Genomic DNA, 27434 nt, shown 5'->3' on the forward strand with positions numbered 1-27434 from the left:
AAAACCGACCGCGCATCAAGCGAGCGCTTTACCACTGGGCTGCGTCCCGCCCTCCTCCTTCGTGGAGGTACATGCCATCCCATACAATATCAACATACTGAGAAAGAGAAAGTGATATTATGTATCACTATCTGAGCGTCGTTAGCAGGGGAGGGTAGACGAGGCAGGGGACACTGCCACTTCGTGGAGGTACATGCCATCCCATACAATATCAACATACTGAGAAAGAGAACGTGATATTATGTATCACTATCTGAGCGTCGTTAGCAGGGGAGGGTAGACGAGGCAGGGGACACTGCCACTATGTGGAGGTATATGCCATCCCATACAATATCAACATACTGAGAAAGAGAAAGTGATATTATGTATCACTATCTGAGCGTCGTTAGCAGGGGAGGGTAGACGAGGCAGGGGACACTGTCACTTCAGCTCTGAATATTGCTCCCCTTTTTTTCCAAGGTGAATTAATATACAACTTGTCTCGCCAGTTGTTGGTATCTTCCTAGTTTTATGTATAATCATATATTTCTGTGTAGTAAACCGAAGCACCAACCAACAACCGATGTTACTCGATCATACTGGGGTATCATTCATTCGTTCGCTGACTGATTGATTAATTCATTTCATTAATTCATTCATTTATCCATCAATTCTTTCATTCATTCATTCATCCATCCATCCAATAATCTATCCATCAATCCATCCATCCATCCATCCATCCATCCATTAATTTATCCATCCATCCATTCATTAATTAATTGAGAGAAAACTGCAATCTTATGAATTTAAGAAGTACACCCAATCAAACCACGTGTATATCAAAGGCTGTGATATGTGCTATCCTGTCAATGGGATTGTGCATATAAACGATCCTCTGCTACTAATGTGAAAATGTAGCTGGTTTCTTCTCTAAGACAATATGTCAGAATTACCAAATGTTTGACATATAATTGCCGATGATTAATAAAACAATGTGCTCTAGTGGTGTCATTAAACTTTATGTGGACGTCATCGCCACCCCCCCCCCCCCCCCTTTCCAGGTTTGTGAATCTGCCCTAGATTGTTGCAGTAGAGAGGTTTTAGTAAGTAGGCTACAGGCATCAAGCAGGCTGAACTGATAACACCTGCAGGTAGAAGTGACATTCACATTAAACATTCGGAATGAGTAGGCTAACTACACACTAGACCAAACACATACGAACACATAAGTGCACACACACACACACACACAGACACACACACACACACACACACACACACACACATGGAAACACACACATACAGCCACCCACTCACATACACACACATGCAGATACATACATACAGGTACACACATACATATACAAATACACACACATACAGCCACCCACTCACATACAAACACAAACACACACACACACACAAACACACACACACACACATATATGGAAACACACACATACAGCCACCCACTCACATGCAGATACATACATACAGATACACACATACATATACAAATACACACACATACAGCCACCCACTCACATACAAACACACACACACACACACACACACACACACACAGACAGGGACATGCACACAAACACACATACAGACATAGACACATGCATACAGATATACACAGACATATAAACATATTGTCTTCAAGGTCTACTTTAAAAGTACCATAATATTATTTAGTGCTAATTGTGGTTTTATCTCTATCTGAACGGCGTAGCATCGATTAAGCTAGACGAAACCATGTTTTAACGACAGTATGTCACTCGATATTGTGTGCACTTTGCTTTAGAGTGCCATTGTGTGCTGGCCAGCAATAAAGACCATCTGCAATATCCGTCCATTTGTAACATCAAGCTCTAAAATGCTATGGCAACTGACCAGCTGAAATGTAACGCAGATAATTCTTGAAGGTTGGTTTGCATTCTTCCTTCAATCGTTATCAACAATGAATAATAATAACTAGTATTACGTAATATAGTATTAACTATAGCAATAATACTACAAGTATTGAATAACATGTTGTTAGCTATATGAATAATAATTATTAGCATTGCGTAACACATTAATAACTATAGCAATACTATTTAAAGTATTGCACGGCATGTCAACTATATGAATAATAATTACTACATGTAGTATTAGTATTGCATAACACATCTTGTAATAACTATAAACGATGTTCTATAAATGTGTGAAATAATAAATTTTCTGAATTTGCACTCACCTGTGCCTGGGCATATGTCATATCACTTACTGGAGAGAGAAGTAGTGACGAGAGGAATTTGTTCTAATTTCTTTTAAAGGTGTCCGTATAAACAATACATGTAGCACACACACACACACACACACACACACACACACCGCTCCAATAACCACGCTCGCGAAAAGCGATCCTGATGTTTGATCAGCCCTAGGAAAGGCGCGGATCCAAGGTCAGGGTGCTGGGGTACACACACCATCGTAATACAAAGAGTCCCTGAATTCCAGTGTTTAGCAAATGTATACAATGCACTTATTTGTGTTTTGTGGGGAATATCTTCATTAGCCTGGCAAATTGTGGGAGTATTGCCATACATCATAATAATGTGTTAATAAATAATGTACTTTTGAATATTGAAGATGCACTTTATAAACTTTGCAACCCCTCGCTGAAAAAATACTGTGTCCGCTCATGTAGGATCAATTCTTAAATTTTTTTTTTAGGGGCGGTCGGCTGAGGTGCTTTGATTGTTCGATCGAATCCCGTCGTTGGACTTTTTCTGCGATCTGGTTTCCCACCGTCCCAACCAGTGCCTCACGACTGGTATATCAAAGGTAGTGGTATGTGCTGTCCTGTCTATGGGAAAGTGCATATAAAAGATTCATTGATGCTAATGGAAAACGTTGAAGGTTTCCTTTCTAAGACTGTTAGAATTATCACACGTTTGACATCCAATAGCCGACGATTAAACAGTCTATGTGCTCTAGTGATGTCGTTAAACAAAACAAACTTTAACAAATTTTAAATACGTTGTCAGTAAAAATATTCATTTCATTTCTTGTACATCCTTTGTAAGTTGTCTTCTACGTCTATCCAAATGACGTAATACAAATCAGGCTTAAGGCTCATATAGACTTGACACGGCGCGTGCGTGCGGTCTAGTGTAAAAGGAACGCAGGTCCGTGGGAACCGAGGAATAGTAGTCCTATCGGACCTACATTTCTTAGGAACCATAGTCTTACCCGGACATCCATACCTGGTTGTCAAACTTGTGCCCAATTCTTTTGTTCTTTGTACAATAAAATATGTTTGCAATCAATCAACCTGGTTTATTTTCAAGTAGTTTTTTTTCCCTAGGACTTGTATTCTACCGGACTTAAATTCCCTTTACACCGGCTAAAAAAATAAGTCGAAATACAAAATATTAATTTCATTGAGAGCGTCTAGACTCACTGTATTGGTACTCGGGTACAGCGAGAGTGGATTGTTGACGATTTTTGTTACGGCGTATTGCTTGTTTTTGATACGGACTTTTTACATTTTACTGATTATAGTACAATGAGCACTGGCTGTGGCTGATGCTATTGAACAGACGACAAAAACACAGGTAAAACTTCTATTTACATTGAAGTATAGAAACAAACACATGTTATACTCTTCAAAATGAATATATATTCTGTAGTATTATACAGATTTGGACGTATATTTACAGGAAATGTGCATAAATCATATTAATATCATTTAATAAAGTTTCCTGATGGTTAATTGTTTAAGAGTTATAACTAAAGTAGAATACATATATCATAACTCTCAGTAAAAGCCGCAATTATGACAGAAATATAGTATTTATGACTAAATTAGATTAATAAAATTATTGAAAATGTTACGGAACGTTTACTGTCAGGATACGAACTGTTGTTGATTTTTAGTCGAATTACGGAGTGTTTACGATTTTTGACTTATGAATTTTGTCTTATATGTTTTAGAATTCTATTCACCCATCCAGTGACATTTTTACATCTGTCTCTCTCCGTCTGTCTGCCCCCTCTCTCTCTCTCTCTCTCTCTCTCTCTCTCTCTCTCTCTCTCTCTCTCTCTCTCTCTCTCTCTCTCTCTCTCTCTCTCTCTCTCTCTCTCTCTCTCTCTCTGTATCATCTTAATTTTGCTAAGGGATTAAAATAAACCACAATAAACTGTGTATATGTGTGTACCAGTTTACGAGTTTACGTGTATATATGTCCCCTGCGCATGCTGTAACCTCACCGTGGTGCAGGGGTGTAACATTCTCTTTGAGAATGGCCAATACAGCACAAATTGAAGTTTAGAGTAAAAGTCAGTATCTTATCCGTGATATTTGTATTTGTATTTTTGCACAGTTTTGACATCGTGTCAAACCAAAGTAAAAGAAAGCAGTTGTGCCTAGTGTCGACAAACTTGCAACGGGAACAAGACCAGTTCATCAATTCCACCCAATGAATAGCTCCAAGATCTTGGCCCATATTCGGATGGGATTATCCGACATATAAATTGAATGCACTTCTGAATTTTAGAAATGACAAAACTATATTCATTGTTTATCAACTATGTTTTATCTGATCCAAACAAAAACATTTTAAAATGGTCAAATAATCATGTACTTTTTCAATTATTAATATCCGAGGAGGAACAGCCAATACAGTATCATAATGTCAAAAAGGAGTCAAATGAACAATTCAATGAACAATTGAACTAAATTGAAAACAATATTCCATATTTCGGAATGTAATGTGTTAAATGGCCTGTGATGATGATATTGACTGGTTTGATGTAACGAAAATCACAATAAACTATTTGAGTATTGTAGCATGTTTTCAGTACATAACAAAAGAGCACTCATTATTAAACTTAAATGCGTCTTGCAAATGAGTAATTAGCATTACCCAATAATATCAACTGAATTGTAAACAATAACCTGGATCAAGAGGAATGGATGTTTCAAATGTTGAGTATGTGCCAGTATTAAACAGTCGAAAATTAACAGTGTTCTTAAATAAAAATTAGATATTCAAATGATTAAGTTAAAGCTACAAAAGAAGTTTCGGGTGTACTCGTGCATAGTTTCTTTACCACATAGTTTTAAACAAGTTGCATTTGGCCATTTTTACACATCTTCCTGTGTCGTGCAAACGATGGACGCCATTTGAATGTTTTACCACATCCACACATTTTGTTCACCGTGCTTACCAACCATGTGATCTTGCAGGGACGCTGATGTTTTGAGTTTTGATCCGCATTCTTGGCATGCATATTTTCAGGGTTATCACCGATACATGGTCCTTTGTGTTTTCGCATACTTGAAACATGCAAAATATTTTGAGCATTTAGGGCAGTTGTAAGGCTTGTTTCCGATATGGTTATTCAAATGGCCGAAATAAAGCGACTTATCACAGTATGTTTTATCACAATATGTACACGAATACTTGTATATCTCAGTATGATGACGCTTTTTGTGTATAGAAAGTCCCTGTCGAGTTTTATAGACCTTGGAACACACCTCACATAGCAGTTTGGCATCACCGTGCAAGAAAGTAGCATGCTGCTTTAAATCAAATTTACTGGAATATCTTTTCGAACATTTGTTACAGCTGAATATTTCTTCTCATGCTTAGCCTTGACTTGTCGTTTCAAATTACGGCCAACTGGACTTTCGTAAGTACAAAGATCACTTTTGTTTTTCTTTAATACTCCACAAACCTTTGATTTTGGGGTTGATGTTATAACATGTTTACAGTTGTTAATGTCAACATTAATATCAGTACAGTTGTCAGAATTGGTGATGTTGTTTTCTTTGACATCTGGCAAAGAAATGTTCATTGATATATCAGTTTCATTAATGATAACAGACGATTCATCAATGAATGACAATTCCATAATCAAACGAATTCGGTAAACACGCCGTAACACCGTTGGAAAAACGCCGTAACCTATAAATAGAAATCGTCAAAATTCCGTATCGTTTCTGTTTTGATTTAGAAAAAATAAACATGCATTTTCTGATATTTTAAAGCAATGTTTTGACAATAAATGCAAACATATTTATTCTATGCACAAAATGTATTGCTTGTTTGAAAGTTACAGTGAACATGTTTTTCTACTGATCTTTTTTTAGCATGCTCTATTGCATGACACTGTATTAAAATAGTACTTTAAACTACGCTATACATCGCTATGCACTAAATTAAGCACGTGCATATATGTACGGTACGTTAAAATTAATATCTGAGTGGTTGGAATAATTAAATATGAAAGTTACCTTATAAGCATGAACAATATTGTCTAAACATTTAGCGGAGCTCGAACAAGAAACAAGCAATACGCCGTAACAAAACTCGTCAACAGTCCAATCTCGTTGTAACACAACTCGTCAACAGTTCACTCTCGCTGTAACAAAACTCGTCAACAGTCCACTCTCGCTGTAACAAAACCCGTCAACAGTCTACTCTCGCTGTAACAAAACTCGTCAACAGTCCACTCTCGCTGTAACAAAACTCGTCAACAGTCCACTCTCGCTGTAACAAAACTCGTCAACAGTCCACTCTCGCTGTAACCGAGTACCGATACAATGAGACTGAATGCGTGCGATGAGCGTGTCTGCAAAACACATGCCACAGATGCATCAGTCGCAACAGTCGGATCACACACATGCGCCGCATTGAGTGTATGTCAGTCTTAACAGTTCAGTGGTTGAGCAATCGGACATATTAAGGCTGGTAGGTTCTTGGTTCGCACCCCTGTTCAAGTTGTAACGACTCAATGGGTAGGTGTAAGGTCACTACACCGACTTTTTTCTCACTAGCAACTAACCCTCTGTCTTGGACAGATAGCCCAGATAGCTGATGTGTGTGTCCAGGGCAGCGTGCTTGAACCTTTATTGGATATAAACACGAACATGAGTATAAATGAAATGGAATTTAGAAATGAATGACATCTTGTAAAATGAGATCAGGAAACGGGAAGGAATGTTAGTTTAACACACATCACCACGTTTTAAACTACTAGTTCATGACATTTTGTCTAGAGAGAGGAAACCCGTTGCCACCACATAGGCTACTCATACCAAAAAACTAAACAAACAACAAGCAAACCACAACACAACAACAAAAAAGAAGGAAGGAAATGTTTTGTTTAACTACGCACTCAACACATTTTAGTTACGGTTATATGGCATCGGGCATATGGTTAAGGACCACACAGATATTAAGAGAGAAAACCCACTGTCGCCACTTCATGGGGTACTCTTTTCGATTAGCAGCAAGGGATCGTTTATATGCACCATCCCACAGACAAGATAACACATACCACGGCCTTTGCTGTACCTGTCGTGGTGCACTGGCTGGAACGAGAAATAGCCCAATGGGCCCACCGACGGGGATCGATCCCAGACCGACCGCGCATCGAGCGAGCGCTTTACCAGTCCAACCCAACAACAACAACAAAAAGACCATAGGATCTTTTTATATACATTTTCCCGTAGGCAGGACAACACATACTCGGCAGTTGATGTAGCATAGCTTCTAGTGCTTAAACAAAATCCACATACCAGTTAGATACAGACTGGAAACAAACCACAAAATAGCGCTTTGTCTTTCACTACTTTATTACAAGAAATAAACATTTACGGATATATTAACATATTAATCTGAATACAATATAAAAATCAAGAAAAGTACAAAAACAGAATTGTATATTATTATGACAAAAAGAAATCAAACTAGCTAAAAAACCAAAACGTTCGTTACCCCAAAGCCATGCTGGTATAATTATATTGACGTTAGCCAACTAGTTAAATACAATGAATGTTAAATATGTCATTTGCAGATGGACTGAGACAAACTGCAAGTCAACACAGGGCGTCACTACATGTCTCATTGTATTCTGCTTAATCATTTGTATTTACAGCATGATGCCAAACCACACACGTTATTAAAGGTGAATAAATTATGAAGTTAAACAGTGTGTGCATAAAGCTGGTTTTCCATACGTATGCCATCAGTCATCCATTGAGCGTGATCAGTCTGACATGGGACATATTTTGTACGTAAAACACTTTCTATATATACGACTTCACAGACTGACGGGTTATTTTAATGTACACTTATATTCACTATGCTGCAAACATTGTGAACAGCCAGGGATTTAAGACGAGATCGCCGGGCATTCCAGGTTCGACCCGGCACGTCATCCGCAGGAAAACCCCAACCGCATCGGGTTGCGATTAAAACGGGGTCTGATGACGTGTTTTGGACACTCACAGTCACAGACACAGACACATGGAAAGTGCACAATAAGGTTAGCAGGAGAGCGTGTTTTGCGTTTGACGAATGACGGACGTGAAAATCGTACATATAGAAAGCCAGCAGAAGACTGCCAACTCAAAAGTATTATCTGTACTAAAGTAAAATATATTGTATTTGAAAAGACAAACACTGACCGTTTGACCCGATCATATCTCAAAGCCGTTCGAAGTTAAAAAAAAACACACCCCAAAACCCCATCTAGCTTGGAGGGGATTAGGCTGAGGCTGAGGCTGAGGCTTAGGGTAAGGTAAGTAACTACACCACTAGGTTAGATTATGTTCTGAATACTAGTAGTCAACAGACAGTGAAACAGTTAGAACGGACAAAACTGTGTTACCCTTTTATTGATCATGCCATAAAAAGATACAATAACGTGTCGCGGTTGAGACAAGGACTGGGATGTGGAGGTAAGGAGCTGTCAGGTCGGGGAAAAAAGGAGAAGGAATTTAAAGAGAAGAAATGAAAGGAGTAGCGAGGTTAAACAAACAAACAAAACACCCCTCGAAACTCAACAAACTGACCTCTGCCTAAACACATACCCCCGCCCCCCCCCCCCCTAAAAAAAAAAAACACAACCCCCAAAAACAAAAAACAACAACAACAAATAAAATGCCCCAAAAGTACAACATATAGACAGCATAGTAATGCGTTCTTTTCTGTTTACAAATGTAACCATTTTCAAACAAACAATAAAAACGTACAATGCAACGTGAGCAAGTATCATGACTCGGTAATAACAATCAACAATGAACTGTAACTTCAATGTCAATCATCATACTTATAACTACTGTGAGAACTGACAGACACCAAGTTATAGTCATGTTGTAGTTACAGCTAGTTACTCTTTGGTTGATGTTTAGTTACAAACAGCTAACCGAGTTTCTTGGGACTATAAAATAACACAGAGATATACAAATGTTTGATCTCATCATGAAAAGGTTGATCACCAATTTTACAGTTTTACTGATATACGCACATACAACCTATTTATAACTATTCAGGTGCCATACTAAAATTAACAGAATAGGTTTCCAACAAGACTAGTTAGTGATAAACCCTGTTTTTACTACATTCACTTTAAATATTATATTTTGCGTTATGTTGGAGAAACACTACAGACCACTTTATTTCAGAAAGTATTCTCAAGTGAAGTCTATCAACAAAAGCAAGATGGAGATGAAAACAACCGGAATTTATTATGTAAGCCCAAAATTCAACCCTTTAAAAATTACGAGAACGATACTCTCGTTTGTCTGTCGCAAACCAAAATCTATTTTTGTTTAAAAAAACATTTTTTGTTCACACATTGAATTTAGAACATCACTGCCACAATGCCATAGTCATGGGTTGTCTGAGGTTTTGTGGGCGTAACTCATAAACTCTTTTCCAATAAATTTCAATTCTCAGAAACATAAAATCGTGCCTTACAGAATGCTGAAATTAACATTCTATACTAAGCTGGCTTGTAAAACGAATGCAATCAGTTGAGTGAAATAAAGTTCTGTTCTGTTCTGTTCTGTTCTGTTCTGTTCTGTTACTCATGGTCATAATCATACAAATGCAATCTGTCAGTCATCCTAATTATACAAATGCAATCTGTCAGTCATCTTAATTATACAAATGCAATCTGTCAGTCATCCTAATTATACAAATGCAATCTGTCAGTCATCTTAATTATACAAATGCAATCTGTCAGTCATTATCATAATTATGTTTAAATAGTGCTTTATTTCATGAGGGATAATATTATGTGATTTTTTCTTACAACCTTTTTTTTTTTTTACACTAGTTTTCATTATACTCGAATCGGAATGAGGTAATTATGTTGAGCCAACGCGAGCCCTACTCGTTGATTTTACACACCACCACGGGGATGTGGGAGTGGTGCACGACGGCGTCGCTGTTGCTGCCCATCAGAGTGCGCCGGATCGTGCCCTGGCCGCGGCTGCCGATCACGATCAGCTTGGCGTGCACCTTGGTGGCGCACTCGATAATCTCATGCCACACATCCTTGCCGTGCACTTTGTGGAAATCCACGGACGAAATCTGACAACAAAAAAAAAGAAGGAAAATAAATACAGGTGTGTAGACACATACATAGGAGTCATTCATGTATTACGTAACACACTGCCCCACCCACAAAAAAAGAAAAAAAGACAGAAAAATAATTGAAAAAAAAGACTACAAATTATGAACCCCCATTCCCAGTTTAATGGCGAAATGATATATTCCTACGTCAGTCGCTGCATCTTCAAAAGGGTGGGGGTGGGGGGTGGGGGGTGGGTGTGTGTGTGGAGGGAGGGGGTTGCTGGATGTACTTTATATTGTTGTTCCATACACGCTCTATACCACAAAGCGGGGTGTTATCTCTAAAAGCGGAATGATGGCGGTTTGAGGGTGGCGGCAACTCTGATGCCGAAGTAACCCGAATATGCATGGTTTTGTCAGCTGAACAGCGTTTTGATCACACTCCCATACTTCCCGGCAACTTCCGGCGGCTATGTAGCATTATTCTAATTAGTAATGGTATACCTCAAATTCTGTCTATTAGAAACTTGTATTCAGTTTGGTTTGTTTAACGACACCAGTAGAGCACATTGATTTATTTAATAACCGGCTACTGGATGTCAAACATTTGGTAATTGTGAAACGTAAGTCATCAGAATGAATGAATGAATGAATGAATGTTTAACGACACCCCAGCACGAAAAATACATCGGCTATTGGGTGTCAAACTATGGTAATGCAAATAAATAAAGTGATGATCAACATCAATATAAAAATTCAAGGTTTAAACAAAAACAGTGTAAAGAACTGTGCAAAAATACAAATACAAATATCACAGAATTTGACGGACACCGAATTTTACTCTAAACTTCAATTTGTGCTGTATTGGCCATTCTCAAAGAGAATGTTACACCCCTGCACCACGGTGAGGTTACAGCACACGCAAGTCATCAGAGAAAACCTGCTAAATTTTTCCTAATGCAGAAAAGGATCTTTTATATGTACTTTACCACAGACAGGATAGCACATACCACGACATTTGACCAGCTGTGGTGCACTGGTTGGAACGAAAAGAAATTCCAATCAGTTGAAGGGATCCAACGAGGTGGTTCGATCCTGCGACGCAAGCACCCCAGGCGAGTACTCAACCGACTGAGCTAAATTCCGCCCCGTGATATTCAGAGTCCTGGAATTAAAGAACGTTCTTTCCAAACAATACATGTACTTACACCTTTACTCTGAAAGAGCTGCACAAACCGTTTGCCGAGGTCTTCTGCCTTCTGGTCGGTCTCCTGCACTAGTTCGTGAATCCGCTGGGGACCTGTGGATCGGAGAACAACACAACATCAGCCAGTTGTCACTGGACAAACCAAGGGCAGACCCAGGACATATTTCAGGGTGGGGATCGTGGGTAAAAGGGCACACTGACCAATTTCAGGAAACGAGCACTGAACATTGTAAACAAATTATAAAAAAAATGCCACTTTATTATTTATTTATTTATTATTATTATTTTATAATTATTATTTATTTATTTATTATTATTATTTTATAATTATTATTTATTTATTTTATTTTATAATAATAGTTGTTGTTTTTTTTTAAAAAAAAATTTTGGGGGGGGGCAGGTCCCCATGGTTCCCTTCATTGGATCCGCTCATACAGACATACCAATTTAAGAAAGAAGTTGTAAGTAATGTGTGTAAAAAGAACTGAAATAGACCAAAATAATTTACAACCCCTACAATTGCCCGCGGCAATAAACAATGCCGTGGAGATAGCCATGGAGTTTTAAATTCTCCACGGCTCGTTTTTTTGGATGTGGACTATATTTTATTCTAATTTGTTTTGGTTAGCCACGTTTTTTTTTTTTTTTTTTTTTTTTTTTTTTTTTAACGTGGACAATTTTTGTAATTGCAGGGGTTACTGTAAGAACGCTTAGACCAGCAACTGGACGGTCGTAGAGATCGGCGAATTGGCGAGTTGCTATATAACGAGTCTACCGCTACCACATTACTCACATTGTTTACATAGTCGCAAATGAAATGATAATGAATGATAAAAAAAATACCCTCTCGTGTCTTGTGATATCATAATTTATCAGCACTCGTTGATAAAAGTATAAAACTCGGGCTGATAAATTATATCACAAGACACTCGGGAGTATCCTCTATATAGTATTTCTTTCCAAAGTAATGCTAGTCCAGACTATCAACTGTCACGACGAAGTTAGCCAACTCGATGGTTGCGCTGTACTTTTCTTTCCAAAATTCCCGACTTACGACAGGTGCGCTCAGATTAACAACTAATCGGTTGTTGGAGTTGTATACGACGAGAATCGAGGTGTTAAGCTAGATTTATAATTCACCGCTGACTCTTGTTGGCGAGTCAGCTCAGTCCTCCTCTTTAAAAATAATCCTTATTTTTCAGTCAATTCAGTATGATTTTAACACAGTTCATATTAAATTTAAGTCCGTGTTCGTTCAACGCTTTTTAGTTGTGCATGAGGTCGGCGATCAAAGTATGAATTGACCTTAAGAGTGCCCAGACTAGCAACTGGATAGTGTGGATAGTCGTAGAAGTCGAGAAATTGGCGAGCCTACCACGAAAGAAGAAACAAGTGACCGTCGCAACCTTACAATTGCGTCAGCACTAGCAATACTAGCGGGTGTTGTGATTTAAGATGGTATTAGTATACAGAAACAACCACAAAAACGTCACTCACTCATCATTCGGCCGACGTCTCCCCACCATTCTAGCACATGCACCAGGTGAACGTGGTGGTCCGGGCGGTGGAAGAAACTGATGTACCCTGCAATGAAAAGTAAAGTAGTCGTCACCTTCGTCAATCAATAAACCTTTCCAAATCATTTGAGAAATATTGCTGTAAAATACTTAATTCCTTGCTTGAAATACTCTGAGTACTTCCGTGTGCGCATTCAGTTAAAGTTTTTTTTGTTTCACGACACCACTAGAGCACATTGATTTATTTATCATTGGCTACTGGATGTCAAACATTTGATAATTCTGATATGTAGTCTCAGAGCACATTGATTTATTTATCATTGACTACTAGATGTCAAACATTGGATAATTCTGATATGTAGTCTCAGAGCACATTGATTTATTTATCATTGGCTACTAGATGTCAAACATTGGATAATTCTGATATGTAGTCTCAGAGTTAAAGTGTGTTTTGTTGTTTTGTTTAACACCACTGGAGCACATTGCTTTATTAATCACAGACAGGATAGCACATACCATATATTTTTTTTAAAGTAGTTGTAACTGTCGTCAATCTCTACCCTTTCCCTATAATTTGAGCAATATTGCTGTAAAATACTTAGTTCCTGGCATGAAATATTCTATGTACATCCGTGTGAGCATTTAGATGTTTATTCGTGAACAAATTCACAATAACATTGGGAAGGAAGGACTGTTTTATTTAATGAAACACTCAACAGTGACAACATACTTTAGTTAAGGTAATACGGCGTCAGATTTATGGTTAAGGACCATACAGTAACAGATAATGAGAGGAAACCCACTGCCGCCACACAATGGGCTACTCTTTCCGATTAGCATCAGGAGATATTTTATATGCAGCATCCTACCGACATGACAGTATATACCACGGCATTTGTCACCAGTAACTGTTGTGTAACACTGACAGGAAGGAGAAATAGCCCAAATGACACCTCAATCGAGCGACTTCCTACTGAACTACATCGCACCATACCCCTACTTACTTTAGGCTGGGTACGGCCCTGGCTGCAATGAATTCACATTTCTGGTTGAGATTTCATACCAATAATGGACGTGAAACCATTTTGACGTTTCGAATACGAAAATAACCCAACTTCCCCTATTATTATAAATATTAGAGTATACGTTCAAAGCCGCTCATCATAGCTTCAAATGTATGCACCTTTCCCGTTTCATATAAAATGCATTGTTAGCTACAACAGCTACCATAAAACTAGATACACGTTGAAATACGTGTGCGTGTGTGTATTATACACTGCTTAGTCAGCGATATATCTCCAGTGTCGGCTTTCCATCCTATATCCATTTACAAATACCAATGATATATACTGATAGAAAGAAATAAGTGAACACATGGTATTCGAGACCCAACTTAATCCACCACTAGAGTAGTCATGTCTGAATGAAATACAGAGATGTGATGTGGGACTAAGTGTCAGTAATGTTGAATTGACTTTCAGTAACACAGTTAACTTGCCGATACTGGGACTGGTGGTGTTACTTGCAGTCAGTATCTGCTCTTACTATTTAGGTTTTTTTTCCCCCACTTATTTCTTTCCATCAGTATATATTGTCGGGGATAATGAAAGTAATTCTATTGATTATATTAAGGATTTGTCCGCTTACGCCCTGGGAGTCTTAAGTGAAAAGAAGAAACGATAACTCGATGGGAAAATACAAACATAAACTTGTTGTTATTATAATTTGAAAGAATCTAAGCAAAGAGCACCCGGAATTCTGTTGACCTTGCTGGTGAGTATCCAGTGAGCCGTATGAAGCAATAATGTTGAGGAACAAACTGAGATACGGCTTTCATTGTGATAACGGTTTTGTCATTCAGAATCAAAATATCTTTTTCGAAATTGCATGCACACTTTACCTTCTTTTAAATATTTTTATAGGATTTTTTCCCGTTCCAACCAGTGCACCACAACTAGTCATATGCCGTGGTATGTGCTTTCCTGTCTGTGGGAAAGTGCATATATAAAAGATCCCTTCCTGCATTAAGAAAAAATATGAACCTATCGTACCCTTTTGTCTACCTTTTCCATGGACACCTATATTAATAGTCTAATATTGCACTGTAAACATGTTTTTGGCTCAGTTAGGGGTTCGTTCGCCCCTGCACAGCCATACAGTAACTTATACTACTATTACTTTAAACTAAACCCTTCACAAGACACAGCATTACCAATACAGGAAAGTAATTAGCATCCACAAGAAAAATATATAAAACAATTCACTTAAGTACCGTACACTTTTTGTGTTTGAAGCAGACTATTTTTCCTGTCTTGATTAATTTTTGACCCAGTTAAACTTATTTTAAGCTAGGTACAGCGGAACCGCGTAGTATAATGTTTTAATATTCACATTAGCTTATCAAGTTACCAGCTATAATCCGCGCAAATATGAGGCGTTGTCTAGTGCGCAAGATAGCACTGTCTCTTCATAGGAGTGTAAGACCAACACTCCAGAAAGGTAGTTCGGAATATGTTCATGAACACCCCAATACACGACATAGTGCTCAGTGAGCCGGAAAGGACTTCACGTCCATTGTTAAGGCTTAAATCATAACTCGTGACCTCGACAGTATAGAGTGCTAGACTTTACTGACGGCCACAAGCAAGACCCGCGAGGTCGTTGAACCTGACGCTTCCCCTCCATACTTACACAGACGCGTGTGCATAGGCGTACGGGCTCCCATTTTTGTAGAGGTGTGTGGGGTGGGGCAGACTGTTTTGTTTTTTTCTCCGAATTAAAAAAAAATGCCCAAAACTGGATAACAACATTTATTCATATTAGCATTACTGCCAAACAGCTATATAGGGTTGCAAAAGAAACACTAGGCACTTTTTACATGGATCACATCTAATTTTGAAGGCAGAATGATGTAAATACATGGTAGAAAGGTCTCAGGTTAGATCAGTTTGCCCGGACATCTCTATAATATTTGCTTGAATCTGAGGATTTGCTCCAGCACTGTCTCGTAGGTTATGCGCGGGTTGGGGTGGTGATGGAGGTGGTGGTGGTGGTGGTGTGTGTGTGTGTGTGTGTGGGGGGGGGTAGTGGCCGTGGTCGACCCCCCCCCCCCTGCTCAAGCGAATTAAATTATGTTACATATATTTTTCGGGGGAAACATCGCTCTGACTCCCCTTCCCTCCAGCCTAAAAACGTCGATCGCCACGATATAGACCTCATAAATTCTCGCACACGCGTCTGTTACAGGTGGTATAATATATATCAAATGCAACGGCTATAACTGATCCATTTGTCATTAATTGAAAACCAGGCCTGTTATTCTCCTAACCAGAGTCTATGTTCATTTCATACGTGCATATTAAAGGTGCTATCTCAGAGTTAAAAGTTTGTTTTGTTTAACGACACCACTAGAACAAATTGATTTATTAATAATCGGCTGATGGATGTCAAACATTTGGTAATTCTGACTTGAGTCTATGAGTGAAAATCCGCGACATGTTCCCATTAGGTCAGGTCATTGGGTTTAACGTGCACATTCAGAACAAGCGGTTGTAGCGCACGCCTGTCATGGGCGTAGGTGTCGACTTACTCTGGCTCTTTCGTCCAGGACAGGATTTTTCCATCAGTAGCAAGGGATCTTTTATATGCACCATTTCCACAGATAGGATAACACATACCACAGACTTTGACATACCAGTCGTGGGGAACTGGCTGGAAAGAGAAATATCCCAATGGGTCCACCGACGGGGATCGATCCCAAACCGACAGCGCATCAGCCGTTACCAATGGGCTACGTCCCGCCCCTAGCGAATTTTCTTATTAAAAAAAACAACAACATTTCGGAGGAGCATGACTGGACACCCACCTCGAAGTTTCTCTCGCCAGTCTAGACGCCACTCGACATAATTTCACACACACACGCACGCACGCACACGCATGCACACTCATACATACACGCGCACAAATCCACACATGCACACACACACGAACGCACGCACGCACGCACATACACACACACTAATGCAACTAATATTGTCAAAATTACAGCCAAAAGTCGCCATATTATATTATTACGTCGCCAAAGGTGTTTGTTTTATACATATAGACATATACATATTTTATGGTTTTTAGTTTTACTTCTTGTACATACAATACTTTTTAAATATTTCTGATTGTCGTTTAATAGTTTTAAAGTCTCTCATAACTCAATAGGAGTGGCTTGTGTACTTTTGCTTCTGTATTATTGTATTATTACCGTTGTTTTTATTTTAATCTGTACACAAGGTGAGACGCAGATTGAAATAAAGAATGTGTTTGTTTGTCTATCTGTCTGTCTGTCTATCTGTCTGTCTGTCTCTAGCGGCCTCATCCAGTTAACGTACCAGATATCGTGGCTTCACCGATTTCTTGAGATTTGTTACGATATAAGAGAAGTCTAATCGTACTGAACGCGACCGTTTAAACTCTTTTGAATTTCAATATTCCTGAATTGTTTATGTCAATATAAAGCATGGGATCGATTAGTTATTTATTACAAAGAAATGTACAAATGGCTAAATATGGAACTGGTAACTGTGGTATAGAACCTTTAAAGATCCCTTGCTGCTAATCGGCAAGAGTAGCCTATGCTGGCGTCATGTCTCATTCGCCATACCACCTGTTGCAAGTATTATTCTTCACAGTTACAGACTAAACAACGTGTTGCTGTTTCATTGTCAAGCATGATTTACTGCCGTGTTATAGCCATATTAATAACATAACTTCACTTTGAAACGGTTAAGGGAAAAAAAGCAGACGACAAAAATGACAAAGTGAAAAGTTTGTTTTGTTTAATGATATCACTATAGCACATTGATTTATTAATCATCGGCTGTTGGATGTCAAACATTTGATTATTTTGACACAGAACAACGAAAAAATAAAAAATAAATATGTGGTCAAGTTTTTAATATGAAACAAAAATATGTACAAAAATATGTAAATTAATGAAAACCGGACGGAAATATATTTAGTGGTTAGAAAGTTATAGCCCTTTGAAGTTTGGCGTGCTGTGAAATATTATGTCTGCCAAATTTTGACTCGCTTTTCTAAACTTGCCAGTTAAACTCAACTACTAATCGCAATGTGAATATTTCACTTTAAAATGAAACTGAAACACGCCAAATATTATTTTGGAATATGTAAGTATTTTTGAAGCCACTGAAAAATAGTAACATATACCATTATAATGTTAAAATGTTATCATGAACCCTAACGTCGTTATAAACGTAAAATCGGAAAATAAGGAATACAAAGCGGACGTTGTTTTCATAACTTAATATATTTATTTAGCCTATCAGGACAATGTCACAATACTCCATTCATTTCAAACGTGTATTATGCACAAATAGTGAAACAATGTTACATAAAAAAATAAAGGCAGTGCACATGGGTGTTTGAATGAGCACGTGACGAAAGCTAGTGATCGGGACTAGTCCATTGTAATACGATAGGGTAAAACAGTCTGTTTAATGACGGTGAAAAGATTTTGAAGAAAAAAGATTTGGTGGTGGGCGAAGGGGGTGACGGGTCTTTTTAGGATGGTGGTGTTGGGTTTGTTTTGGGTGGAGGAGTTCTTGATTTAAGCTGAGTAACAAAAAATACATTTGGAAAAAATATAAAAGGCTGAAAACTATTATATATTTTAAAATCATAATAATACAAATGTGATTAATGATAGTGAAAATATTTTGAAGAAAACTTAATGTTGTTGTTGTTGGTGTGTGTGTGTGTGTGTGTGTGTGTGTGTGTGTGTGTGTGTGTGTGTGTGTGTGTGTGTGTGTGTGTGTGACGTATCTTCTTTTTGGGGGTGGTGGTTTGGTGGGGGAAGTCTTGATTTAAGTTGAGTAACAATAAAAATACATTTGCAAAACACAAAAGGCTGATTTTTTATATGATTAAATAATTAAATAAATAAATAAATAATAATAATAATTTTATTTTGGGGTGGGGTTGGTGTTGTTAATGGGGGGGGGGGGGTTGTTTTGGTGGATTGGGTTATTTGTTTGTGTTTGTTTTATGTTTTGATTTGCCTGCCAATTATGCTTACAATCATGTGCACCACAATGCCTTCATTCTAACATGTCGGGCATCTAGGCCCTACCTATCTTTAAAAATCGACATACAAGACCAACATAAACATGTTTATACGAATACTAATGTTACCAGGTAGATGTGTTTGGGATAAATTATTTTTACTGTTATTACAGCAAAATGTGCACTTTAGCATGTTTATAATAAAATTTATTGTGCATATAAAATTAATTTGAAGCATTGAAACGAAATATTTAGTAAAACAGGCGTCTGTGCAGGAACTTGTGTAGAGGAGGTCTAGACTGTGGCTAGCAGAGTTTTTAGTGTGTGTGATGGGGTGGGGGGTGGGGGTCGGGTCATGTTTCCCCGGAAAATACATTGAAAAAGAACAATATAGCATGTGGGGGAGGGTACTGTGTGCTGATCGGAATATTACCTAAAATATCTTTTTTTATTATTTAACTATTAAAATTGTGTTACACACAATTCTTTATAAAAACTGTAGGTGTGTTTCTGTTTAAATAAAGTTATGCTAATTAATGAGGCGAGATTGCAGCTTTAAAATAAAAGAATGCAAGAAACAACCAAAACAATTTAATTGTGACAGCTCGCTAGCCATAATGTATTAGGGTTAGATTCATCTCCGATATTTTTACACATGGTCAGTTATAACAAAACGCCATTCCAGCGTTATATTTATTTAAAAAAACTAAACACGTGTAACACAGGCAGTGCCACCTTGAAGCGATGCATTATGAGGTTGATAAAATGGCTGCCGCCATGATTGCTGAGACAACCCCAGTTAGGACGCCTTGCGCTCAAATGCGCTAAGGTGAAATGACTTGAAACTTCAAAGAAAACAAAGAAATAGGTTTAATTTAACAACTGAATATGTGAACTCGATATGCCGAAGTATAGAAATATATTCAAAATCCATTTGAAGATCAGTGTTTTTCAAACTACATCTAAAATATCACATTTCGTTATTAGTGACAAAATCAACCTTTCTCTACAATAAGCCACGTCTTGAATGCCTTATAACACTTCCAAAAGAAGCCATTGACGTCAGACGCCGCGTTAAGAAAAAAATATCATGTGACTCTATCAGCTGTGAAAATGGCCGCGACGTCATACTTTTTCCGCGACGTCAATGAGTCTTGAAAATGGTTATTTGTGTAGTTTTAACCGAATTACAAATTAAATATTTATATCTGTTGGAAAGACGATAAAACACTGTGTATGTACATGTATTTAATATCACTGTATTTCATTGGGACGCTGTAATATTTGTGTCGAAAGGTGAGTCATTTAAGCTGGTGGCAGATATGCAGCGCAAAGTGACGTCAAACCATGTCATACCTAAATCCGCTACATTTTTTCATTAGTAGTAAGGGATCTTTTATATGCACCATCCCACAGACAGGTAAGCACGTACCCCGGCCTTTGATAAGCACACCACTGGAGCACATTGCTTTATTAATCATCATTATTAGATATCAAACATTTGGTAATTTTGACGTTAAGTCTTAAGAGTTCAAGTTTGTTTTGTTTAACGACACCACTAGAGCAGATTGATTATATCATCGGCTATTGGATGTCAAACATCTGGTTATTCTTACAGAGAAAACCCGCTACATTGTTCTATTAATAGCAAGGGGTCTTGTATATGCACCATCCTACAGACAGGTAAGCACATACCACTGTCTTTGATATGCCAGTCGTGGTGCACTGGCTGGAAGGAGAAATAGCCCAATGGGCCCACCACAGGGATTGAAAGAAAGAAATGTTTTATTTAACGACGCACTCAACACATTTTATTTATAGTTATACGGCGTCAGATATATGGTTAAGGATTTTGTGAGGAAACCCGCTGTCGCCACTACATGGGCTACTCTTTCTGATTAGCAGCAAGGGATCTTTTATTTGCGCTTCCCCCAACAGGGATTGACCCTCGACCGACCGTTCATCAGGCAAGCGCTTTACCACTGCGCTACGTCCCGCCCACGATAATGACAAGGGCTATGACGAAAAGGAAGAAATAACAATACACCCACGAAACCTCCCACTTAGAAGACCATCTACAGCAAGGCTCCGTTTTACAAAGCGATCTTATGGCGCCAAAATCAACATAAATGCATACGGTAGTTTGGCACTGAAGCTGGCCGCACACTGCCCTTGTGGGCTACGGTTTTTGACCGGCGCCTTATACGCCGGCAAATATCAAATTATTTTGATTGCTGCGCCAAGGACCGCCGCCATGAAATCCCTGCTACGGCGTTATCCGCACACCAAGGCTTGCAGCTCTGCGATTCGTGACGCCGATCAAAAACCGTAACCCGCAAGGGCAGTGTGCGGCCAGTTTAAGGCATAAATTCCTTTTGTCCGCAATCCGTATGCGTTACCCTATACGTTTACGTAACCGCAATCCGTAATTCGAAACAATCATTTTCTATGCAAATAGGTTGAGTAGATTCCATTTATACGTCTCCGTAGGCGTGTGCGAATCTGTATGCATTATTAATTTCGCACATGCATACGGTCCTACGGATTACGGACAAATGAAATTTGCGCCTTATACGATGATTTTAGCGCAAATATCGCTTCGTAAAACTGGGCCTAGAATTCACCCGTAGCCATAAATTAAAGTAGGACAATAAACGTACATGTTCGTCATCAAGTGGGTGTGTGGTTGGGCACAGCCCCCCTCGCCCCTCACCCCTCCATTCGTACGGGCCTGTTACGGCTGTGCGTCTACAATTTGTTTTGTGAACATTTTTTTGTTTTGTTTTAACAGATGGTGTATTTCCTTCCTCTGTTATTGTGTATTAAACAGAGAATATTGATCACACGACTGTCGACAGTTCCTCATAAAGGAGAGAAGGCGGCATACGGTATTGACAAAGTTAAGAGTAATTTAGAAAAGAGAGCCCATTTATTCTTAAAGAGCTCAACACAACTTAGTTCCCAAAAGTTCCATTCTGTCTTGGCGGCCGGCGTCTCCAGGATATTGATGGACTCGTTACGTCATACAGACAGATACTGTCATTACCAGAAGTCGATACAGACCAGCTGTTGTAGTATGGATTATAGATCTTCACGCCACGTTATATTAGGAAGGGTAAAGTTGGTTTTGTTCAACGACACCACTAGAGCACATTATTTAATCATCGGCTACTGGATGGAAGGAATATTTTATTTAACGACGCACTCAACACATTTTTAAACAAGGTTATATTTGGGCTACTCTTTCCGATTAGCAGCAAGGGATATTTTATATGTAGTATCCCACAGACAGGGTAATAATACCACGGCCTTTGTTACACAAGTTGAGAAGCATTGGCTGGAACAAAAAATAGCACAATGGGACCACCGACGGGGATAGATCCTATACCCACCACGCATCAGGCGAGAGCTTTACCACTGGTTCACGTTCCGCCCCATCGTAGTAATTTCAACATGTAGTCTTCCATGGAAACCGGCTACATTTTCCCATTAGCAGCAAGGGATCTATTATATTCACTTTCACTTTCCCGCAGACAAGGCAGCATATACCACGGCCTTTGATATACCAGTCGTGAGGCTTGGTTGGGACGGGGAAAAACCCAATCAGAGAAATGGATCAACCGAGGGGATTCGATCGTTCGACCCAAGTATCTCTACCGAAAAAGCTACGTAAATCCCGCCCCTTTAGAAGGTTGCGATTGTCAATCTGCACATGTACGTGTACTGAAATTTATAGCGACTTACACGTACACTAATTAGTGAACTTAGTTGTGATACAAGTCGAAACGTGCGATACCGTACTCTCACCCGTCCCCTATCTTCCTTTTCTCATTTTGTCGTTGATTTTTACAAGTCCTTCCTTAGGTCAGGTCAGGGTGTTTAACGTGCACATTCAGAACAAGCTGATGTAGCGCACGCCTGTCCTGGGCACAGGTGCCGGCCTCGGCAGGCTCGTTCGTCCAGGACAGGACTCCTCCCTAATTCTATCGCTTCTTTTAAAACAACTTGCAACTCGCGTTGAGCATCGCAACCTTCATATTGTGAATCACGTGACCACCATGCAACTGTAATTTAGCAGCTCCTTATGAACTCTTAATAGACCATCAGCAGTAAATACAAATACCTGCACGACTAAAAAGCCTGAGGTACGTGAAATCGTTTTGCCATAGCGCGATATCGTAACTAAGACTTTTCAAGGATCATAAACGAATTTGTTAGACAGAAAACATTTACAAAGGATACAAAATCCATGTGACATATGCCTTTTGAAAGGCATTTGAAATATACCTGGGGGAGGAACGTAGCCAAGCGGTAAAGCGCTCGCTCGATGCGCGGTCGGTCTAATATCGATCGCTGTCGGTGAGCCCATTGGGCTATTTCTCGTTCCAGCTAGTATACCACGACTGGGATATCAATGGCCGTGGTATGTACTACCCTGAATGTGGGATGGTGCATATTGCTGCTAATCGAAAAGATTAGCCCATGAAGTGGCGACTGCGGGTTTCCTCTCTTAATATCTGTGGTCCTTAACCATATGTTCGACGCCATATAACCGTACATACAATGTGTTGAGTGCGTCGTTAAATAAACCATTTCCTTCCTTAAAATATACCTGTAACGAAACCAACCTAAGGGGCGGTTCGAGAAGGATAGCTTATTGGCCAGTGAAGGATCTCCTTGGGAGTGGCTGTCCTTCTATAGACGAGTCACTAGATCGAGACGGGCGGGATGTAGTCCAGTGGTAAAGTGCTCGCCTGATGCGCGGTCAGTGTAGGATCGATCCTAGTTGGTGTCCCATTAGGCTCTTTCTCGTTCCACGACTGATATAAAAAAGGTCGTGGTATGTGATATCCTGTCTGTAGGTTGGTACTTTGTGCAGAGACACGGTACTGATCGCGGATAACGGTTTTGTCTTTCATATTTACCTAAGACATCAACATTTCCATCAGGAGTTTCAATATGGCCACCTTGAATCTCAATGCATTTAACGCTGGTCTAATTTCGCTATACCGTTGTAATATAATCTTTTATACTGGGACCCCAGAGAGTCTTTGACAGCTGCTAAATGTTCTTCCACACGACAGCTTTCACTTTTAAAAAATACTAGCTAGTAGTGTAGGAAAATATTCAGCTGCTGCACATCTAGACACATACACTTGATCTATATGAACGGGCTCATTGTCATGTGGGAGCACGATCTAGTTAAATATTTGATATAGAAATCTCAAGAGATTACAACACAAACACGCTTTCGGTGTTGGTGACGCTAGTTTTAATAATGGGATGGCATACACATGAGGGTGGATGGCCTCAAATAGTCTTCCACAATCAAAGTTGTTCAGCTCATTGTATTATTAATAAAATAAAAAAATACCAGTGACTCTCCTCTCTCTCTGTCTCTGTTTCTGGCAAAATTGTTCACGTATTACTATCTAATATACTGAGTCAAATTAAAAACTTCACAACCGTTTCATCTTGGCTAATTAGCAAATATGACAGAAGAACGTGTTAAATAAGGGTTTTTTTAAATTGTATTTTAGCTATTTATTTTAAGGGCTACCAAAACCAACCAGGTTCACCCATACAGACTCCACCTACTTTGGGCATATCATAGATAGTAGTCCCATTCTTTTCGATCGAACCCTTCCAAATGAAGCGTACAATCTTCTTAAGAAATCATATGCGCATCATTTACCTTGGCTGATATAATTCCTACTGGGAATATTGCAAATTGTGCACCATCAACCAACGTCCTCCCACACTTCCGACCCTCGGTCGGGCTGTCTGTGATCCCTTGCCACTGCCAGTCGTGTGCGAGTATCCCGCATTTCCCCCATCACCCAACTCTTTTTCTGTCCTGGACGGAGGGGCTGGCAGTGATTAAGAGGCTATGGATGCCCGGGGCGGGACGCAGACCAGTTGTAAAGGGCTCGCCTGATGCCAGGGCCGTAGCTAGGATTTTTTGTTGGGGGGGGGGGGGGGGGGGACAACTGAATAATTAATATTCTAAAACTCCTTAAACGGTTAAGAAAAGAATTTTCTTTAAGTTTCTATAAATATTGTTCGGATTTTCCCCCGCTAGCTACGGCCCTGGATGCGCGGCCAGTCCAGGAACCTACGCCCAGAACAGGCGTGTTCTGTAACAGCTTGTTTTGAATGTGCACATTATAACACCTTAACCACATTTTACAACCGTAGTCACCAGTATTTGTGAGATATGCATGGGTGTTTACACGTGAAGCAGAAGCAACTAGGCTATGTTCGAAGCTTTCCTAAACGTTTTTTTGTTGTTGTTTCTTTCCTGATAGCCTCTAGCAGCTACCTGATATATAACGAAGCCTTTTTATTAAAGTTATCGTTTACTGACGTTTTAGAACCAGTGACAGAGAAACATGTTTGGAAATACACTGAGTGAGTTCATTGACGGGCATAGGGGTGTAGAAAGCAACAGTCAACTGTCTTTAAACATGTTTTATTATTATAATATTTAATACTTAGGTGTTGTTTAATATTAACGTAATGTAGGGTTTTTTCCACACGACTAATCACCCCAAATAGCCCGAGTACTTTAAAGTTCGAGAGCCTGACGGACATTCAGACGGTTATGATCCTGGAACATTGACCGCCCCCACCCCAATCCGCCTTAACTTGTGAGTCAGGCACGATGTCATGTGCGTCCGAATTGTGAAATTTAAATTTACCCTGGAAAAGTGGAATAGATCCGCCTAGTTAATCATCTACCTGTCAAGGATTATACATTTAACACGGTGACAGTGAATACGAGGTCAGATAGTAAATAAATCGTACACAGACGTGACATACAAAATAAACATCAACTGAAAAATGAGACTGGCGTGAGACCTATTAAATTATTTGATCGGTTCACGCTAGATGGAGAAAGAAAGAGAGAAGAAAAAAAAAGACAAACAAAACGATCACGTGACAACACATTGCAAACTTACATTCGATTGCTTTTTCACTATACGGGCTGTTGTCGAGGCAAATAACGACGTTGGTGCCGCCACTTGCAGTTGTCTGAGCCATCTTTCTTCTCTAGGTTGTTCGCCAACAATCAGAAAACTAGCGATAGTATTAAAGTCTTCGTGACCAAGCAATCGAGGTCAGGGTGGAAAGGCCAAGGGAGCAGTTATTGTAAAAATCGGTTGTCGATCTCAGCTGTGTACTGTTTACATATTTTATGCCTACTCTGTGTATTTTTGCATGCATCCGTGGTTTCACATAACAGCTCTGTTTTATAGTTGCCGGTTGTGGCAACACACTGGCTGCAGTTGACACTAACAGCCGAGCAGTGAAGAAATTTAGTCAATAATTAAAGGGAGAAAGGACGAAGCAGGGTCTGGCGGTGGATGGGAGGGAAACTTTTCAACGTTTAACAAAAACACTATTAAAAAAACAACAACAAAAAACCTCCCCAAAAAAACCCCGCAAAGAGACAAAGACCCCCCCCCCCAAAACAATAACAAAAAACCCCCAACAAAGACACTAGCCCCCATAACCACACACACGTACACACCCGCGCGCGCACACATGTACACACACGCACAAACAAATACATACACACACATACAGACGCACACACACACACAAATACACACCGACAGACACCCATACACACACACTCATATACACACAGACGCACACACACACACACACACACACAACACACACAGTTAATGTTTGTTTTGTTTAACAACACCACTAGAGTGCATTAATTTATTCATCATGCAGTTATCCGATGTGAAATATTTTATAATTCGGATGACACCCTTCCCCCGCTGAAGCAAATGGTCCGCTTTCAGAGCTAAAACATACAGGTTTATACATATGGAGTCTCTGGTGGTACAAAAACAAAATAGAAAAAGGGTTCGCATGGTTCATATTGGAAACCCCCCAGGTCCAGATCACGCTACGCCCCTGTTTAATATGTATTTTCCTACAGACAAGACGAGAGAGAGAGAGAGAGAGAGAGAGAGAGAGAGAGAGAGAGAGAGAGAGAGAGAGAGAGAGAGAGAGAGAGAGAGAGAGAGAGAGAGAGAGAGAGAGAGAGAGAGAGAGGGAGGGAGGGAGGGAGAGAGAGAGAGAGAGGGAGGGGGGGGGAGCGAGAGATCTTAAGAGTCACATTAGCTTCTCCCGAAAGTGAAGCAAGTGATCTTTTATATGCACTTTAACATGGACTGGACAGTACATACATACCACCTGAAGTTATTATTTTTTTAACGCGTCACCGAAGTTAGTTGTCAACTTTGTATCATGTTACAATATCATGTGACC

General features: G+C 39.4%; 2 protein-coding genes across 2 annotated transcripts in view; both read right to left on the minus strand.

The window, feature by feature from the left end:
• The window catches only part of LOC121369487, a 10747-nt gene extending 8398 nt beyond the window's left edge, over nt 1–2349 (minus strand). The window contains exon 1 of the mRNA XM_041494593.1: nt 2225–2349. The gene's annotated coding sequence lies outside the window, so the exon portion shown is untranslated. The remainder of the gene's footprint in view (nt 1–2224) is intronic.
• Nucleotides 2350–7597: 5248 nt separating this feature from the next.
• LOC121367547 (universal stress protein G-like) lies at nt 7598–26269 on the minus strand. The gene is made up of 4 exons (XM_041491796.1): nt 26105–26269; nt 13048–13134; nt 11552–11643; nt 7598–10361 (listed from the first exon to the last, which is right to left on the minus strand). Exons 1-4 carry the CDS (start codon nt 26184–26186, stop codon nt 10158–10160), a joined length of 465 nt encoding a protein of 154 aa, XP_041347730.1. The 5' UTR covers nt 26187–26269; the 3' UTR covers nt 7598–10157.
• Nucleotides 26270–27434: the final 1165 nt, after the last annotated feature.

Source organism: Gigantopelta aegis, chromosome 3 (assembly GCF_016097555.1).
Source record: "Gigantopelta aegis isolate Gae_Host chromosome 3, Gae_host_genome, whole genome shotgun sequence".
NCBI classification, from domain to species: Eukaryota; Metazoa; Mollusca; class Gastropoda; order Neomphalida; family Peltospiridae; genus Gigantopelta; species Gigantopelta aegis.

Excerpts from the sequence above, each read along its gene's own strand:
- LOC121367547 (XM_041491796.1), bottom strand. The coding sequence starts at position 26,186 with ATGGCTCAGACAACTGCAAGTGGCGGCACCAACGTCGTTATTTGCCTC. Across the intron at positions 13,135-26,104 it reads TAGTGAAAAAGCAATCGAAT|GGTACATCAGTTTCTTCCAC; the intron begins GTAAGTTTGCAA and ends TTTTCATTGCAG. Across the intron at positions 11,644-13,047 it reads AGACGTCGGCCGAATGATGA|GTCCCCAGCGGATTCACGAA; the intron begins GTGAGTGACGTT and ends TCCGATCCACAG.